The following is a 19,820-nucleotide window of genomic DNA, read 5'->3' on the forward strand; positions in this document are numbered from 1 at the left end:
CCCTTAATTTTTCCATGGAAATGACCATAACCAAAAGTGTTTATAGTTTAATTGCTTTCAAAAGAACAAAGACAAAATCTCCACTAAGCTTGATTAAGATATTTTACTGATGCGCTGAATTGAAACAAGAAAAAACAAAAATGACAAGGCCAAAATTATTAGCCCTCTGACAATTAATAGTCAATAACCTTTCTGACTCACAACTGACAACAACCTCTTATGGTAGTTCCTAACTAGGTTGGCACATGTCTCTTGAGGGATCTTAGCCCATTCTTCCATGGCAAATTGTTCCAGCTCATCCAAATTGTGTGGTTTTCGAGCATGGACATTAACTTTGAGCTCCTACCACAGATTCTCAATAGGATTGAGATCTGGGCTCTGAGAGGGCCACTCCAGGTCCTTGACTTCGGTGTCCTTCAAAAAGTTTTGGACCAACTTGGATGTATGCTTTGGGTCATTTTCTTGCTGGAAGACCCAGCAGCGACCGAAAGCTAGACTGGCAGCAGATTTCTTTATATTATCCTTCAAAATGTCAACATAATCTTCTTTCTTCATGATCCCATGCACCCGAACAAGGTTCCCTGTGCCTGAAGCAGCAAAAAAGCCCCACAGCATTATGCTCCCACCACCATGTTTAACTGTGGCAACAGTGTTTTTATATAAATTTATTTCTGATTTCTTCCAATTTAGTGGCCAATCGATCCCTATTTTAATTCAAACACCCACCCTCGTACTGCATGCGTTCGCCAACTGCATCTCTCTGGCCGGCAGTCTCGAAGGAGACCGCCTCCCCACTTTCGTGACAAGGCGACTCCAGGCCGAACCACTGTTTTTTCCGACACACACAGAGACGCATTCACGTGACGAACACAAGCCGACTCCACCCCCCTCCCGAAGACAGCGTTGCCAATGATTGCTGCTTCATCGAGTCCGACCATAGTTGGATCTGGCGAGACCGGGGCGCGAACCCCAGTCCCCAGTGGGCAACTGCATCGACACAAAGCCGATGCTTAGACCGCTACACCATTGCGGACCCCGCAACTGTGTTTTTAGGGTTGAAGGCCTCTCCCTTCCTTCGCCAAACAAAAGCAACATCCATGTGCCCAAACAGCTCAAGTTTAGTCTCATCAGACCAAAGGATAGGCTTCCAAAACTCATGCCAATGTTTCAAATGTTCATGGGCAAACTTCAGTCTGGCTTTGATGTGCCGCTGTGTGAGCAATGGAGTTTTTCTTGGACGATGACCTCGAAGCCCACCACGATGACGAGCCCTCACAACAGTCTTCCTTGAAACATCAGGTCCAGAAGAGGCCAGTTCAGCAACAATCATCTTGGCAGAGATCCGGGGATTGTTGTTGACATCTCTGACTATTTCCTCTCCAAAGTTTCTGAAATCTTGCACTTTCGACCACGACCAGGTTTGTTTCTAACAGAATTTGTCTCCTTGTGCTTTGCAATGATGCAACGTACAGCTGTTCTAGACACTGTGAAATGCTTGGAAATGGCAGTATAGCCTTCCCCCTTAAGATGAGCATCCACTATTTTCTTTCTGAGTTCCATACTGATTTCTTTATTTTTTGGCATGATGAAATTACAAACCCCAATTCCAATGAAGCTGGGACGTTGTGTAAAAGGTAAATAAAAACAGAATACAATGATTTCCAAATCCTTTTCGACCTATGTTTAATTGAATACACTACAAAGACAAGATATTTAATGTTCAAACTGATAAACTTTATTGTTTTTTTGCAAATATTCACTCATTTTGAATTTGATGCCTGCAACACGTTCCAAAAAAGCTGGGACAGGGGCATGTTTACCACTGTGTTACATCACCTTTCCTTTTAACAACACTCAATAAGCATTTGGGAACTGAGGACACTAATTGTTGAAGCTTTGTAGGTGGAATTCTTTCCCATTCTTGCTTGATGTACGACTTCAGTTGTTCAACAGTCCGGGGTCTCCGTTGTCGCATTTTATGCTTCATAATGCGCCACACATTTTCAATGGGAGACAGGTCTGGACTGCAGGAGGGCCAGTCTAGTACCCGCACTCTTTTACTACGAAGCCACGCTGATGTAACACGTGCAGAATGTGGCTTGGCATTGTCTTGCTGAAATAAGCAGGGACGTCCCTGAAAAAGACGTCGCTTCGGTGGCAGCATATGTTGCTCCAAAACCTGTATGTACCTTCAGCATTAATGGTGCCTTCACAGATGTGCAAGTTACCCATGCCATGGGCACTAACACACACCCATACCATCACAGATGCTGGCTTTTGAACTTTGCGCTGATAACAATCTGGATGGTCCTTTTCCTCTTTAGCCCAGAGGACACGACGTCCATGATTTCCAAAAAAAATTTGAAATGTGGACTCGTCAGACCACAGTACATTTTTCCACTTTGCGTCAGTCCATCTCAGATGAGCTCGGGCCCAGAGAAGCCGGCAGCGTTTCTGGGTGTTGTTGATATATGGCTTTTGCTTTATATGGTAGAGTTTTAACTTGCACTTGTAGACGTAGCGACGAACTGTGTTAACTGACAATGGTTTTCCGAAGTGTTCCTGAGCCCACATGGTAATATCCTTTACAGAATGATGTTGGTTTTTAATGTAGTGCTGCCTGAGGGATCGAAGATCACGGGCATTCAATGTTGGTTTTCGGCCTTGCCGCTTACGTGCAGAGATTTCTCTGGATTCTCTGAATCTTTTGATGATATTATGGACTGTAGATGATGAAATCCCTAAATTCCTTGCAATTGTACATTGAGAAACATTGTTCTTAAACTGTTGGACTATTTGCTCACGCAGTTGTTCACAAAGTGGTGAACCTTGCCCCATCCTTGCTTGTGAACGACTGAGCCTTTCGGGGATGCTCCTTTTATACCCAGTCATGACACTCCCGTTTCCAATTAACCTGTTCACCTGTGGAATGTTCCAAACAGGTGTTTTTTGAGCATTCCTCAACTTTCCCAGTCTTTGGTTGCCCCTGTCCCAGCTTCTTTGGAACGTGTTGCAGGCATCAAATTCAAAATGAGTGAATATTTGCAAAAAACAATAAAGTTTATCGGTTTGAACATTAAATATCTTGTCTTTGTAGTGTATTCAAATTAATATAGGTCGAAAAGGATTTGCAAATCATTGTATTCTGTTTTTATTCACGTTTTACACAACGTCCCAACTTCATTGGAATTGGGGTTTGTACTTCTTACCAAGAATTTAAGAGTAGTCCCTCTCAATCAAGTGTTCAAGTGCCACTAGCCCTGCTCATTGGAGTCCCTTAAGTAAAGTTCAATGCTGATTGATTGCTCAGGAGTGGTTTGAAAGCTGATTAATTGGTCAGGTGTGTTTTGAAAGCAAAAAAAATCACATGGGGGCTAATAATTTTGACCACCTCAATTTTCATTACATTTGATATAAAGCAAACCTGAAGATTTATTTAACATTCCAAAATGTACCAAATAGGGGCCTTAACATTGATGAATGTTTTACTATGTAAAGTTTTATGAATGATCCAACATTGGGCAGAATTTTAGGGAAATGTTCAATAGTTCCTTGGGGGCTAATAATTTTGACCTTAACTATATATATATAAATGTATGTTTTCCTCGGCTTCTCTTCTCTTCTTGTCTCCTCTCCTTTTATTTTTGTTTTATTTTGTACAACTCCTCCTTATAGTATGTTGTAAGTCTTAATTCAAAGTTCTCCCTCCCCACAGATGAGTCCTTGACATTGGGTCAGGATTTAGAGATTCAGCTGTACGCCCTGTCTCGCACTCTGGGCTGCTGCTCCATGCTGGAACATCACCAGACTACCACCTAAATTTGGTTCTATCACAAGCAGAGGGGAGCCCACCTCTTCCTCTCAACCTAGAACTTTACAACCTCAGTAAACCTTAAAATAAACCCTAACTATTACCATGAAGCTACCTTTGGCTGTACCCACAATCAAGGAAGAAACAGTGAAGTTTCCTTCCAACGAAATCTTCAACTGAAAAAAAGGAGAAATAATTTGCCTAATCTATAAACAAATACATATATATATATACATACATACACACATACATACATACACACATTTATGTATTTTTTTCAATTTATTTTCCTTTCTGACTCCATTGCCTCTATTATGGCCCTTGTCTGGTGGATGGGGTGGAGGGTGGGGGAACTGGTCTTGAGATATTATAACCTTGTCATGTTGAACCTTTTTTTGTTTCTCTCTTATCCTTCAACTTTATGTTTTGTACTGTAAACTACCATGTATATGAGAAAAACCAATAAAATAAATTTGTTTAAAAAAATAATAGTTGCACTTGAGCACACTCACACACACACACACACACACACACACACACACACACACACACACACACACACACACACACACACACACACACACACACACACACACACACACACACACACACACACACACACACACACACTGTAATTTGTACCTTTAGGTCCAAGTTTGGACACTTGACTGGGAGCAGAGGAGCTTCCAGAGACCGAAGGAACTGCAGCTTTAGCTTTTTGAGCTTGCAGACGCACTGGAGGCTGGGGAGAAAGAAAATGCTTCGAATTATACACTGGAAATGATAAAAAAAAGATAAACTACAAAGGATAATATCCTTTTCACTTTTTCTCAGTTTGGTGAGCTTTATTTAGATGTAAGATGCAAGACTACTGTTTCTAAAAATTCATAGTTACATATCAATTAAAAATACATTTTGTTGGCTTTGATTTTACTAATAATTTTAACACTTGTATTGATCTGCTTGAATAGTCACTCTTTTACTTTGGCAGCCTCTCCAAGCCCATTATCATCTTCCTCTTCTCCTTCTGCATCCTGATTGGCTAGTTTCATGGCTGTTTCTAGGACACCCATGAAGTTTTGCTGACTACCCTCTGATCCTTGGAGTGGGGGACAGCCTGAAGGATCAACAGAAATATACAATGCATGTATATGCTGAGCAGAAGGGATGCCTGCTACAATCCAATATTCTGAAAGTTACCTGGGGGCACAGGCAGTTCAGACAAATTGACTGGCCGTCCAGCTTTGTGAGCTTTGATGGCATCCTGGTATTGCTGCAGGGAATAATTGGAGATAAAGCTAACATTTAAGATTATATTGATTCAGTTTAATCTATGGGAAAACACATGATTAAAATGTATTGTGCCAAGCAAAAGATTTTGATGGTAAACGGAATTATCACACACAAAATGTCTGAGAAGTGCTAATTTATGTGTGTATACTTTGACAATGCGCTGGTGCATGCGGGCCTTGCGGTCATCTCCTTTGCTCTTGGCTCCCTCTGCTGCTGTCTTGTATTTCTCCATTCTCTGCTGCAGGGCCTCTGCTATGCTGCCAGGGACGGGCAGGTCTTTGTGGCCCACACACAAGCCCACATGCACACACACATGTGCGCACACACACACACACACACACACACACACACACAAACACACACACACACGATATTTTGTATACATCACATATTCTTCTTTGACCTCCTTACAACAATAGAATGGATAAGACTCACCTATGTGTATGGCTGCTGTTTAGAGATGACTTACCGGCATTGGTTACCTGGGTTGAAGCAGAGGCAGGAGCAGCCTGGGGAGCAGGTCTAGAGGAGACTTGGGAAGGTGGAGAAGAGCACTCTACTACTGCATCTCCTGTGGATGGCCAGGGCACAGAGGAAGAGGGAAGATCACAGAAATTTAGTGACGATTAGATGATTAGAAAGTAGGGATCATGTTGAGAAATGAGAGGAGAGAAGAGCAGAGAGAATGTGAAGAAATGAGAGCAGAGTTGGATTCTGCTGTTGTTCACAGAGCCTTCTCTAAACTGCCTCTCTAATTTGCGATAAACAAAGAAATTAAAAAGTTCTGGAAAGGTGCGAGCTTCAAAGCAACCAACAGAGGACCTTGAAGGAAGGATGTAAACAGAAGGATGGAAGGATGTTAACAAGTGAGGGTTACCTTGTAGTTCATAGAAATTGCAGCCTAGTAGTCTATAAATATAATATACGATAGCATTTACAAAACAGACTAGGCCCTTTCCCTGCTCTCATCTGTCTTGGCCATGTTGCATCCTTGTATTTACAGCAGATTCTATACTTGCATAATTTTGTTTTTTGGTCACCAGATGGTTTGAAGGGCTTGACTCAGGCTGTGTTCAGCCAGGGAGGGGAACTGCTGACCCAGACTGGGGATGTTTTTGGGTGGTGGAAAGAACACTTTGAGGAGCTCCTGAACCCGACTCGGGTGAAGCCCCACCCATATCCCTGGCAGAGGTCTCTGAATTAGTTTAAGAAGCTCCTCGGTGGCAAGTGTAATGGAAAAATACGAGCTTATACAGGTTCTGCTTTGTATTGAGACAAACAGAGCCACTTGTTTTTAGTTAGACGTCACGTACTATTCATATGTTTTTGCATACGATTTATGTTTCGCCTACAACTGACCTTTCCGCTGCTGTCGGCACATCCTTGGTGCAGAGACAGTGGCTGCTTTCTCAATATTTACCTTAGTCTAGTCATACCTTAGTTCCCCACAACAAAGGTGGCTGGTACGTGGCCTGCCCATGGCAGAAAGGGAAGTAGCTTGCACCTGCAGATGGGGGGGCTGCTCCCTTTGTCTGGTGTCCGCAGAATACCACATTCCATCCTGATATGCAAGTTGTTTGTCTGACCCTTTAAAAAAATAATGTATCTAATGCTCTGGGCACATTCTGGCCTCGGCGAGACTGAGTCCACATACGTGCGATTTTCTGTGAATTAAATTTACTCAGAGAGACAATACTGAATATTTTCTTCTTATCACAAAGTTTGCCACCACAAACTTGGCGCTGCCGGCAAGATCACTTGTGTGGAGGAGCGCTTCCGGGACTCAGTGCGGCAGGTAACAGAGTGTGCACCCCCTGAAGTCTGGGACTTCAGCCTCAACCTCCCTGTCAAAGAGGGTAGAGAAGTAGGGGCCTGATGCCTGAGGACCGGACTCACTCACCACTGTTTCCAAGGGGGGGGGGGGACCAAGGTGGTAAACTACGATCTGTCTTTCTGGTAAGATAATTCTTTTACGGAAAATTGAGAAACTGAGAAAGAGAAAGTGCACAAAATCCTTAATTGTGTTCAACATTGTATAACTGACGCGTTACTAGGGCAGGTAGACGCTGATTATCAGGGTTGATAATCAGGGCTGAATCACCACTAGAGAATTAAGATTACTAGGGCAGGTAGACATTGATTAATTAATCATTATCAAGGATGATCACTGCTAGTGAATCGAACAAGCGCTTACGAGAAAAAAAGTGAGGAATAATAAGGTGAGGATTAACAAGCAGGAGTGAAAAGAGAAAAAAAGAGAGTCCTCACTAAGCAGGAGTATGAAAAAAGAGAGGGAAAAAAAGAGACAGAATGGGTACCAGACAGTTCAAAGATGAGGCACCGACCAACCCAAGCCCACCACCACCCGCTTATCCAAATTATATCTTTATGAAAAGGAATTACGATGAAAGATCAGTGAGCCAAGCTCAAATGTGGATAGAGTGTGGATTCCTAGAAAAGGGATCATTCACTTTAAACCAAATACGGCTGTTAAGGGAAAGATTGGATGAAAAGGAAAAAGCAGACAGGGAAACGCAAGATAGATTGAAAGGATCAAAGAAGAAAAAATTTATCCCATTCAAATTTGATCGGGAGGCATTATACTGTTGGGAAAGAGAAGCTGAATGTAGGGAAACACAGTGACAGGCAGGGACCACTAATCTAGGCTCTCAGTGTGCCAAAATAGGTGATCCTGATCTGGACTCAGCCCCGCCAAGATGACGCCCTCAGAACAACTGCCCCATGGAAGACAACCCACCAGCAGCAGAAGGTTCACCACCGCCATATAACCTCCCAGACTGACACCCACCTCAGCCAACAGCTGTCCCAGCAACACCACTCACTAACCCATCCACAAACCCCATCACCTCAACACGGCTCCAGATATTCTATAGAGAATTTAAGTCAACAACAACGGAGTTACATCGTTTACTCATGACGTATATGGTGCAATTGGCTGTCTACCAAGCACAGGGAGGAAGGGGGAGAAGAGGATGGTGGAGAGGATGAGGGTGAGGGGGTCGTGGCAGAGGCCTGGGGAGAGGAAGAGAGCCTGGGAAGAACAAATGGTGTTCAAAGCTACTGTTGCAGACAAAGAGGACACTGGGTGAGAGACTGTCCAAACAGAGAAGAGCAACAGCCCGATGCCTACACAGTACCAGAGGAGTTGGACTGATTGACAGGCAGGGGTGAAGCAGCGGGGGGGGGGGGGGTCGAGGAAGGAGACAGAGAGCCTTGCTTGTGGCCACCGAGACTGGATGCCTGAAAATCAGCCTACACATCGTGATGGTAAGACCCTAAACCAAATTCAGTTTGAAGTAATGAATGCTATAAATTATTTGGAAAATAAGGTTGGGAGTGATAATGTAATTCCCACATATGAAATGTATGAAGGGAAAAGTTACATGGATTTACCAATGATAATTCTGACAGTTGAGGGGAGAGACAGTAGAGATGCTGGTAGATTCAGGGGCAACCATCTCCGTATTACAGGAAAAAGCATTAAAGAAAAAAACCAAAGCTTAGCAGACGATATACTAAGACAGTTCAGGGGGGGGGGGGGATCCCTGTGGTGGAATCATACATGGCTCCCCTAACGTGTTCTCACAGAAACTCGAGTCTCAAACACTAATTTCTCCTCTCCAGCTACTGTCCAATAAATTTAATGAGGTGCGATCTGATGTGTAGCCTGAATGTAGGATTGGTCTCCACAGACAAGGGCGTAGAAGTGGTCTACCCGGAACAATGTAACATACAGTCTGTGAAATGCAATCCAGGGACACCACTATACTGTTATGAATGGAAATTATTACAACATGTGACTGCTTCCTGCAATGAAGTTCTGCTTGCTTTTGCTTCCTGCAGTGAAGAATTGCTTGCTAAGATGCACAACCACAAATGAAAGACAGACACGCCTCACCGAACAGAATACATGAAAGCTGACGAATTACATTGCGCAGCTTACGTGTCTGTAGGACCAGATGAAAAGTTTGAACAAAAATGGTACAGAGAACAGGGAAAGAAGGAGAGTCTAAGAGTAGAATGTATATCTGAATGACAGACAGGCCGCAGCAGCCATAAGTCTAACAACAGAACAGAAAGCACTATACACAGTGGGGACGTACCCTCATGTCTCTCTGGCCAAGAGTGAGGGAATGAGATGGGAGGATCTGGGCAGTTGGGTGTGGCGATGTCAAACTCTGACAGACTGAGAGCCAGTGGAGAAACACACAGGGCTGCAGTATAATGAGCAAGGAAAAGTGTAACGGAGAATCTTTCCAGTTGACTGTTTAGTCACAAGAGTACTGCAACTGGAAACACATAAAATGGGAAAGACTATGAATGTGTACAGTTATTCACCCAATTGACACAAGATTAACCAGAGTTAGAGGGGATCCCTCCCACGTTGTGGGCTAAAGACAAATATGATGTGGGAGAAATAAAAAACACCACACCAATGGTTATAACACCAAAATCAGATTACAGGCCTCGCAAACCCCCATGTCCACTAAAGAAAGAATATGAATCTTATCTCTATCTGAATCTTTAGTGAAAGCTGGTGTAGTGGTACCATGCGAAGACTCACCAGTAAGAACACCTATTTTCCCAGTTAAGATATTACGTAATAAAGGACAACCTACTGAATGGAGGTTTGTGCAAGATTTGCAAGCAGTGAATGCGGCTGTTCATGCACGTGTGCTGACAGCCCCAAATCCACAAACCATTCTAACACAGGTTCTGTGTTAGAATGCAGCCAGGTTGCAAAGAGACAGGACTATCATGGACAAAGGCTCCCCCTCTTGTCCTAATGTACATGAGGGCAAGGGTAAGACAAAATAATGGGTTAAGTCCATTCGAAATATTATTTTGAAGACCGCTGAACACAGGAATTGGGCCAGCCCAAAGACACCTTCCCCACACCAGCCAGTTTGAGGATGAAATGTTGCGTTATTGTGCAAATCTGTCCTCTGTGCTCTCTGATGTTCATAAGCAGGTGAAAGTAGCCCTATCAGAACCGGCAAAGGGACCATTACACAACCTGCGGCCCGGAGACTGGGTAGTGGTGAAGGACCACAGACATAAGGCCTGGAACAAACCGAGGTGGTTGGGACCATATTAGGTGTTGCTGACAACAAAAACGGCAGCCAAGGCCGCCGAGAAGGCAACGTGGATACGCCCAAGCCACTGTAAAAGAGTATCCAATCCCCTAGACGCCACCACAGTGACGCCCAACACTCAACAGAGTGAGAATGGCGATAGAGAGGACACCATGACATAGACGTCTGTGCATATTATTGTTGATGACACTGAGTCATGTCAACAGAGAGGTAGCAAACCTACTGGACAATCCATCACTCATCTTGAAAAAGCATCAGCACAGTCATGTCCAAAAACGAGAATATACAGAAGACCCACAGGTTTGGATAGACAGCATAGAAGTGCCCAGAGGAGTACCCAATGAATTTAAGGCCCGTAATCAGGTAGTAGCAGGGTTTGAATCCACTATCTTCTGGTAGAGAAAGATCAATAAAAATGTCGATTGAATCAATTACCTATATTATAATCAACAACGATTCATTAATTATAATGAGTGCAACGCACATTGCACTCATTAGGGGAACAGCTGCATGCTGTTGATACAGTATCACCTCATATTGCAAAATTTCCTCCAATACTGGATTAGATTCCTTTCAACAACTCACAGAAACCTATGATCTGGAGAAACGGGCTTTCTTCAGATATCTTCAATTGAGACATTATTTTGATAAAAATATTAAAATCATTGGAGAGGAGGGAATGAGCCTGATAGAGATATTTATCAATGCGTACAAAGGTAATACTAATAGAAAACTGATTTCCAGGATTTATTCCGCTTTACAACTGGACAGGGGTCTCTCCACAATGTATATTAAATCAAGGTGGGAGAAAGAAGCTAACATACAGTTAACTGAAGATGACTGGCTACACATTTGTAGTTGGATGCAGTCCACCACCTCTAGCTAAGATCTTTGGAGGGAATTGACCCGGAAAAACAGTTTAAGGTTTTTCATAACTCTATAAATCAAAAGCTTACAGACCAACAATCCAGAACACGGACAGTGTTGGGGAAGGTGTGGTAATATGTCTGCTGGCCATTTTCACATATTTTGGGAGTGCCCTAATATCTCCTCTTACTGGGTAGATGTAGTAACAGCGATCCGATCAATAATCAGCTCACAACTTGATCTCAGTTTCAGTGTTATATACTTAGGAAACATACCAGCTGGGCTGAATAAACAAGACAGATACTTATTACAAATATTATTAACAAGTAGCAAGGAAGCAATAACCAGGAAATGGCTGAGCAGTGCGTGTCCGACAATCTCAGACTGGATAGATATAGTTAAAGAAATTCCCAACATGGAAAGATTAACATTTTCCCTGAGATACTGAAAAAGGTAATAGATATTGGAAGAGCTGGAGATGTTACTTGGATCTGAGGTGATCTCATTATGATATTTTTGCTCTGTGTGGAAAACTCTGTACTTTTCTGTGCTGGGACTTCTAAAGTGGAGCTTGTGAATGTAAGGCGGAACACTCCCCCTTTGGGAGTATCCTGTTTTATTATGGATCAAAGTGGTGAATCGTGGGTACCTCAAAGCACAGCTATGGACATGAAAGATCCCCAAACCCAATCTGCAAGCCCAATTTTTTTCCCCTGTTTTCTGTTTAGAGTGATGTCTGGCATTTCACAATACTGTAATGACCCTGTCTGTTGTACCTGTTTTGTGTATGAATTCTATGACGTTTTTATATTCTTTATTGTCAAAATAATTAAAAAAAAAAAAAAACCAACAACATTTTTGACTTTCCATTTCAAAGATATAATCCCATCATCGCTAGTGAGAAATGCATTGTTTTGAAGATTGCTCAAAATTTAGAGAGTCAAATGATGGAGTTTGTTGTGCTTCACCACTTGTTGATCCATTGCGAAAGAAAAATAAAGAACATGGTTTCCTTCTCATTTCAGACAAGGACAGAATTGATTTACCTTGTTCACACACATCCTATTGTACCTTTCTATTGTTGACTTTTTTTTAAATGAAATTTAATTTGATTGTTATTTGAAATAGTTCCACTGACCAGGAGGGGGTGGAAGGGAACTGAGGTCCACTGGCTCTCCTCTGTCCAATGCCTCCACCAGTGGGTCCATTTTCTGAAAAAAGGGAGAGCAAAACTATCAGGATTAATGTAACCTTCCCTGCCCCTCACCTGTCACCCCCCCCCCACACACACACAAAATTTTCTACTTCTGTTTTTGTTTAAATCTATCATGTCTGTTAAAGCTCTTCTTTGCACAACGCATATACAGTATACTACAATTCCATACATCCACACATTTAACAACAGTCCACATGTTGGAAAGGAGTAGGCCACAATTTAACTCCCACTACCCTTTGCATTATGTGTCCTCAACTGTCAGGCCAGATAATTTGATTACAGTCTGCTGTAATGATTCCAGTCCAACTAATCCCCTTATTCCAATTGTTTTTTTGCTCTTTTAAATGCCCAGTCCATGTCAAATAATTCTTTCATTCTCAATGATTTAATTACTTCCCTCAACCTTGACTTTCTATTTCTTACTGAGACCTGGCTTAAACCTGGGGTGTGCTCCCCTCTAGTGGAGCTCTGCCCACCCAGTTATAATTTTCTGAATGCACCCAGGTTAACAGGTTTTGGTGGGGGTATAGTAGATGCTTTTAAGAACAATTACACTTGTATTCTTTTTACTTTTGGTTCTTTTAATAGTTTTGAAAACTTAACTTTTAAAATTGTGTGTGACAACCTAATTTGCTGTATAATCATTTATAGACCCCCCAGCCCCCATTCATCTACAGGTTTTCTCAATGAATTCTCTGAGATATCTTCTCTTGTTCTGAAATTTGATAGGGCCATTATAGTTGGTGATTTTAACATTAATACTGATAATCCTTTTAACTCATTTGTCATAGATTTTTTAATTTATTTATTTTAGTTTTTTACATTTCTAAATCTTTTAACCTTGTGCAGCATGTCACTGGCCCCACACATAACTGTGGGCACACTCTTGATTTAATTTTCACCCTGAACATCTCTTAATCCCCCCCACCCCTTTCAGCTGTCCGATTTTTTTATAAATATATTTTACTGGCATTATAGGAAAACACAAAAGAACACATCACCATAAATTGTTCCATTATTGAACCTGTCCAACCCCCCCCCCCCCAACTTAGTCTTTTGAGCTCCTTATCTTAGGTCAAGGAAATTTGACAATAATAACAAAAATACATTACTGTTATGAATAATAACAATAATAATAAATGAGGTACATTACTGTAAAACAAAGAGAAGTAAAAATATATACATACATAAACATACACACACACATACAAGCATATATATATATATATAGCATTTTTTTCCGAAACCGTCAATGGTGTTGTTATAAGTGCTCAACTAATGAGTGGAATATCAATACAGATACAGGAAAAAAACGTTTTCATACATTGCAGTACAGGCCTGTTTCGTGCGTTGCACACTCATCAGCTGCTAATGTGGTTCAACAAAGAATCGCAGCTGATGAGTGCATGACACATGAAACAGGCCTGTACTGCAATGTATTAAAACTTTTTTTCCCTGTATCTGCATCTGTATTGATATATACACACACACACACACACACACACACACACATACAAATAAATGAGAGCAAAGTGTACTGCGTATATGTATGGGCCATTACAGTGCATAATAAGTTGTTGGGAGAGTTGAAGATTTTCAATGTGCTACCAAACTGTAGGATTCAGCTGTTACATTGTATTAATCATCTCATTTGAGTAGTCATTCTGGGGAAAGGGAGGTCAGACTCTTAACATAAGAGATCAGAGGCTGCCAACGACTGTAAAATTTGTCTGTAGAACCTCGTGGAGAATTGGATCTTTTCCAACTCAAAACAGACATGGTATCACGCAGCGAAGAAGTAGGAGATGGGGGTAATGGTTTCTTCCATAGTAAAAGTATTCTCCAACGGTCTATTACAGGGGTGAATGAGATTATATTGGCTTGCTTTATTTTTGCCAGCTTCAGGTATACCAAATATAGCAGTCAGTGGGGATGGTTCTATTGCTTGTTCTAATATTACTGAAATGACTCGAAAGTAAGATTTCCAGTACTCGCCCAGTCTCAGACATGACCAGAACATATGAGTGAGATTACAAGGAGCCTGAGAACATCTGTCACAGGTGTAAGCCATATTCGGGTATATCCTGGCAAGTTTAGATTTACTATAGTGTGCCCTGTGAACTAATTTCAATTGTATGAGTAGAAATTTTGCTCAAGATGAACAAGATTTTATTTCTTTTAGCGCCTTAGCCCACCGATTGTCAGACATGATAATGCCAAGTTCCATTTCCCATTGTTTTAATTTTCAGTAAAGCTGAAGGTGTATCTGGAGCTAGGAGGTTGTATAAAAACAAGATATGCCGTCTTGTCATTTTTGTCATCGGTAAAAGCTTATCAATTCCCAATGGGGGTGGGGCATCTGGAAAAGAAGGTGTGTTTGACTTGAGGAAATACTGAATTTGGAAGTACCTGAAGAGATCAGATTGCTGCAGGTTGAAAGCATTACACAACTGAGCGAAGCCGGAAAATGTGCCTCCACTATAGAAATCACCAATTGTACTAAGACCTTGTCTGCCCCAAAAAGAAAATCTGGCATCAATCTTAGTGGGTTTGAACAGTTCATTATTACATATTGGGAGTGTTAAGGGGGAGCGTGTGCCAACCAGAATGTCGTTCAGCCATCCGATTATAAGGTCGGAATTTGCTCCCGTTTCTCTACAGTTCCTTGTAAATATTGTCACCCTTATGCGTCCCTCCTCCAGTCCCTATGATATAGTTCTGACAAAATTTTTAAAATCCACCCTCCCTGGCTTAGATCCCAGCCTGCTCTCTATCATCAACTGCTCACTCACATTCGGGTCCGTACTTGACTATTTTAAAATTGCCTGTGTTCACCCCCTCCTCAAAAAACCCTCTCTTGATCTGGCAAGGGTAGAGAATTATAGACCAATTTCCAAACTTTCTTTTTCATCCAACATCCTTGGAAAAATTGTTACGGACCAAATCCTGCAGCTGACTGAGGGTCATAAAATTTTCGGTAAATTTCAATCAGACTTTTGTCACAAGCTTAGTACTGAGACGGCATTACTAAGAGTGTCCAATGACATTCTTATGCATGCTGATAAAGGTGAATACTCATCAGCAAACTATAGTGAAATTTGCTGATGACACCACTATAGTGGGACTCATATCAACAATGAGGAGACATACTATACAGAGAGGAGGTCCAACATCTGGCTGGGTGGTGTTCAGACAACAACCTGGTCGTGAACACCGGTAAAACAAAGGAGATCATTGTGGACTTTAGGAGATCCAGGAAGACCCCCCCCCCCACTGCACATAAACGGTGAAGAGGAGTATATTGTGGATAACATCAAATTCCTGGGAATACACATAACCAAAGAACTCACATGGTCACTCAACACCTCCCACCTGGTGAAGAAAGCACAACAGATGCTTTTCTTCCTCAGGAAACTTAAACAAGCCAGTCTCCTCTCTCAGCTGCTGGTCAACAGAAGTACAATAGAAGGCATCCTCTGTCAATGTATCACAGTGTGGTATGCCAGCTGCACAGCAGAGAATAGGAAGGACTTGGCCCAGGTGGTAAAGACAGCACAGAGGATTGTGGGAGCTGTGCTCCCGGACCTGGATGCTGTGTATGCTGGCCACCTACAGAGGAAAGCCAGCAACATCAGCAGACACAACACACCCAGGTCACTGTCTGTTTGTTCCCTTACCATCAGCGAAAAGACACCGCACCATCAAAACCCGGACAAACAGGCTGAGGAACAGCTTCTTCCCCAGAGCTGTAGCCTCGATCGCCCCCCCCCCCCAGCGCACGCGCGCACACACACACACACACACACACACACACACACACACACACACACACACACACCTACCTGCATATAGCTGCTGAGGACTAACTGGTACTAAAGCCGCTGCAATATGGACAACTATGTGCACTATAGTGCACTATAGTGCACTATGGACAACTATCATGTACTATTTTGAACTTTAAAAGCCGCTGCTTTTATTGTCTCATTATCATTTTTGCTACCTCACTTATTTTTACTACCTCAACTGTTTATACTAAATGTTGTTTGCCCTTGTTTTTATCTTGTTTTTTTAATCATTTACCTTGTCTAGTGTTGCTGGTCTGAGAGCCACCAAATGAAATTTCGTTGTATGTATACAATGACAATAAAGTATCTTATCTATTCTTATTCTCCTAGATTTAACCTCTGCCTTTGATACCATCGATCATGCCATCTTACTTGATAGGTTGGAGAACTGGGTTGGCATTTCTGTTACAGCGTTAAATTGGTTTCGCTCTTATCGGACTAATAGATATTTTAATGTTTGTATCTTATATCCTCGTCAGCTCCCCTACTGTGTGGAGTGCGCCAGGGGTCTGTCCTTGGGCCTTTTCTCTTTATACATGTTTCCTCCAGTAACGTGCAGTGAGGTCCATGGCTGGGTAGGCAGTGAACTATATTTATTTGTGCCAGAGAGAGGCACAAGCAGACTCTGCCTCAGCAGCCTGCATTCACGAATGTTAGCTTTGGGAGTAAGTCATCCTGAATAGGGCATGCCTTTTATTGTGAAAACAACAAGTTTTACGTGATTTTTTTATTATGATTTTTTTACAACAATCTTGTTTTTTTAGACTATCATGATATTTCATTTTTTGTCCTTATTAGCCTGGGTGAGGCACTGCCTACCCTGACTGCACATCACTGGCTTCCTCTGGGTCATTTGTTTAGTCACTTTCAAGATATGTCATCCTACTGTTATGCCAATGATACTCAGATCTATTTCTCTGCCAAACTCAATAGCCTGAATCAACTGTCCTCCCTCCACGATTGCTTAGCTGCCACCAAAGACTGGATGTCCCTATCTAAACCCCAGCAAAACTGAAGTTCTCTTAATTGGTCCTGAGAACTTTGCCACTGCAGTTCAATTCAATTCAATATATTGTCATTAAAAACAATGTGCGCTGATAACAATCTGGATGGTCCTTTTCCTCTTTAGCCTGGAGGACACGACGTCCATGATTTCCAAAAAAAATTGAAATGTGGACTCGTCAGACCACAGCACACTTTTCCACTTTGCATCAGTCCATCTCAGAAGAGCTCGGGCCCAGAGAAGCCGGCGGCGTTTCTGGGTGTTGTTGATATATGGCTTTCACTTTGCATGGTAGTTTTAACTTGCACTTGTAGATGTAGTGACGAACTGTGTTAACTGACAATGGTTTTCTGAAGTGTTCCTGAGCCCATGTGGTAATATCCTTTATAGAATGATGTCGGTTTTTAATGCAGTGCCGCCTGAGGGATCAAAGGTCACGGGCATTCAATGATGGTTTTCGGCCTTGATACTTACGTGCAGAGATTTCTCCGGATTCTCTGAATCTTTTGATGATATTATGGACTGTAGCTGATGAAATTCTTAAATTCCTTGCAATTGTACGTTGAGAAACGTTGTTCTTAAACTGTTGGACTATTTGCTCACGCAGTTGTTCACAAAGTTGTGAACCTCACCCCATCCTTGTTTGTGAACGACTGAGCCTGTCGGGGATGCTCCTTTTATACCCAATCATGACACTCACCTGCGTCCAATTAACCTGTTCACCTGTGGAATGTTCCAAACAGGTGTTTTTTGAGCATTCCTTAACTTTTCCAGTCTTTTGTTGCCCCTGTCCCAGCTTCTTTGGAACGTGTTGCAGGCATCAAATTCAAAATGAGTGAATATTTGCAAAAAACAATAAAGTTTTTCAGTTTGAACATTAAATATCTTGTCTTTGTAGTGTATTCAAATTAATATAGGTCGAAAAAGGATTTGCAAATCATTGTATTCTGTTTTTGTTCACGTTTTACACAACGTCCTAACTTCATTGGAATTGGGGTTTGTAATCTGATTGTGAGAGATGGGTTGTTTTGAAGCGTCTAGTGTGTTGGAGTAGTGTTCTGTGCCTGTCATGTCTCACTCTCAACCTTCACCGCTGGCTAGCAGAAATGCGAACAGGAGAGTCTCTCCCCGCCAGTATATAGCCTCTGCAATAGCAAGCCCTATGTAGTCCCTCCTCGTGGCAATATACGGTAACTGGGTACACCTTGGACCCCGGCTGAACTACAAGGGACTCGGAGGAGGTCTGGTCCCTAAACGTGTGGTACACAGACAAATGAATCAGCCCCCAAGCTATGGGTTAAATAGTGCCACTGCCTAGTGGATACCTTGGGAGAGGAATAGGCTACGGGAGTAAACCCCTACAGAAAATCAACATTCACAGTGCTGTTGTTTTTTGTTTTTCTTACCCTTTTGTATCTGTTTAAGTTGGAGAGTATTCCTGGCGTCGTGTGTGGCTGCCGCTTCTCCCTCTCATAGCCCCCCCCTTCCCATCCTATGTTTGTGCTATGTTTATCAGTTGTCTTGCTTCATCCCATTTATTGTAAAGCGACCTTGAGTGTTAGAAAAGCGCTATATAAATCTGATTTATTGTGATTATTATTAATCTGACCATTATTTAATCTTTTCAAAAAACACCAAAAGGACTAATAGTGGTCATTACCTTGGCAATGAGGTATTGCTGCTTGGCCAATTCATAGTTTCCACCCTGTTTGGCCTGAATGGCAGATATCTTGTACTCCCTCTGTCTGGACAGCACTGTCTGTTTAACATCTGGATTAGGGGGGATGGGGGGATGCCCATATGACCGTAGAGGCAATGGAAAAAGAGGTATAAAAATACAAAATGTCAACTAGAAACTACAACAATTTGTTGCTTTGGCAAGCGCAGTAACATTTCACAAAGACCGAAGTGTGTATGAATTTTATTAGGGGTAGCAAATATCAAATGTAACAATGATCTACCCGTTAGTGTGTGTGTGTGTGTGTGTGTGTGTGTGTGAATATTTGGATTTGCATGCTTGTACACTTCAAGTGCACTCTGGGTATAAGTCATAATATATTTGCAGTCAATTTAAATGTGCAGATTGAAAATGGTTTAAGCTTTTAATTAATGACCGTTTCACTGGTCATAAGCGCTGGCCCATTAAAACTAAACCTTACTACCATTTGGACAGTATGTGGTGGAAAATTACTTCAAAAGTAGAAAAGAGCATGATGTACTGCACTTTGATTGTATTGGTATTGTATGTTGGAATATCCAAGGTATGTGTGTCCATGTCTACATTTACCTGATTGCTGTGCATTAGGCTGGCAAGGGGTGAGGGGCGATATGGCAGGTGTGTCAGGGGTAATGGCAGGAGCAGGCTTCTGTGGTGGGGTCAGATGGTGGGGTTTAGCATTATGGGCTGCGGGTGGTGCCTCCCTCAAAGGTTTCTGATTGGTGGGAAGGGAGGGCATCAGTGCTGGGGCTGGCAGTTCCCATTCCTTGATTGGTTCCGGCTGAGATGTAAGGCTGGGCCTTCTACCAGTAGCAACAGGAGGCGGGATCTCCTCCTCATTGATTGCCTTCCCTTTTTTGACAGATGTCAACATCGACTGCAAAGTCTAAGATGAGAGAAAATAAAAATCAACTGAGGTCTTTAAGAGATCAAAGAACATATACACAAATT

The 19,820-nt window shown here is 42.2% G+C and overlaps 1 protein-coding gene across 1 annotated transcript in view; it reads right to left on the bottom strand.

Moving 5' to 3' along the window:
* Window positions 1-19,820, bottom strand: part of cc2d1a (coiled-coil and C2 domain containing 1A) — a 48,431-nt gene that overhangs the window by 24,720 nt on the left and 3,891 nt on the right. The window contains exons 6-13 of the mRNA XM_056279820.1: window positions 19,440-19,755; window positions 18,813-18,922; window positions 12,227-12,299; window positions 5,574-5,675; window positions 5,253-5,380; window positions 5,012-5,084; window positions 4,795-4,928; window positions 4,454-4,553 (exon numbers count right to left, since the gene is read on the bottom strand). Of these exons, the coding sequence (XP_056135795.1) occupies window positions 4,454-4,553; window positions 4,795-4,928; window positions 5,012-5,084; window positions 5,253-5,380; window positions 5,574-5,675; window positions 12,227-12,299; window positions 18,813-18,922; window positions 19,440-19,755 (1,036 nt within the window). The remainder of the gene's footprint in view (window positions 1-4,453; window positions 4,554-4,794; window positions 4,929-5,011; window positions 5,085-5,252; window positions 5,381-5,573; window positions 5,676-12,226; window positions 12,300-18,812; window positions 18,923-19,439; window positions 19,756-19,820) is intronic.

The sequence above is a fragment of the Lampris incognitus genome, chromosome 5 (assembly GCF_029633865.1).
Source record: "Lampris incognitus isolate fLamInc1 chromosome 5, fLamInc1.hap2, whole genome shotgun sequence".
NCBI classification, from domain to species: Eukaryota; Metazoa; Chordata; class Actinopteri; order Lampriformes; family Lampridae; genus Lampris; species Lampris incognitus.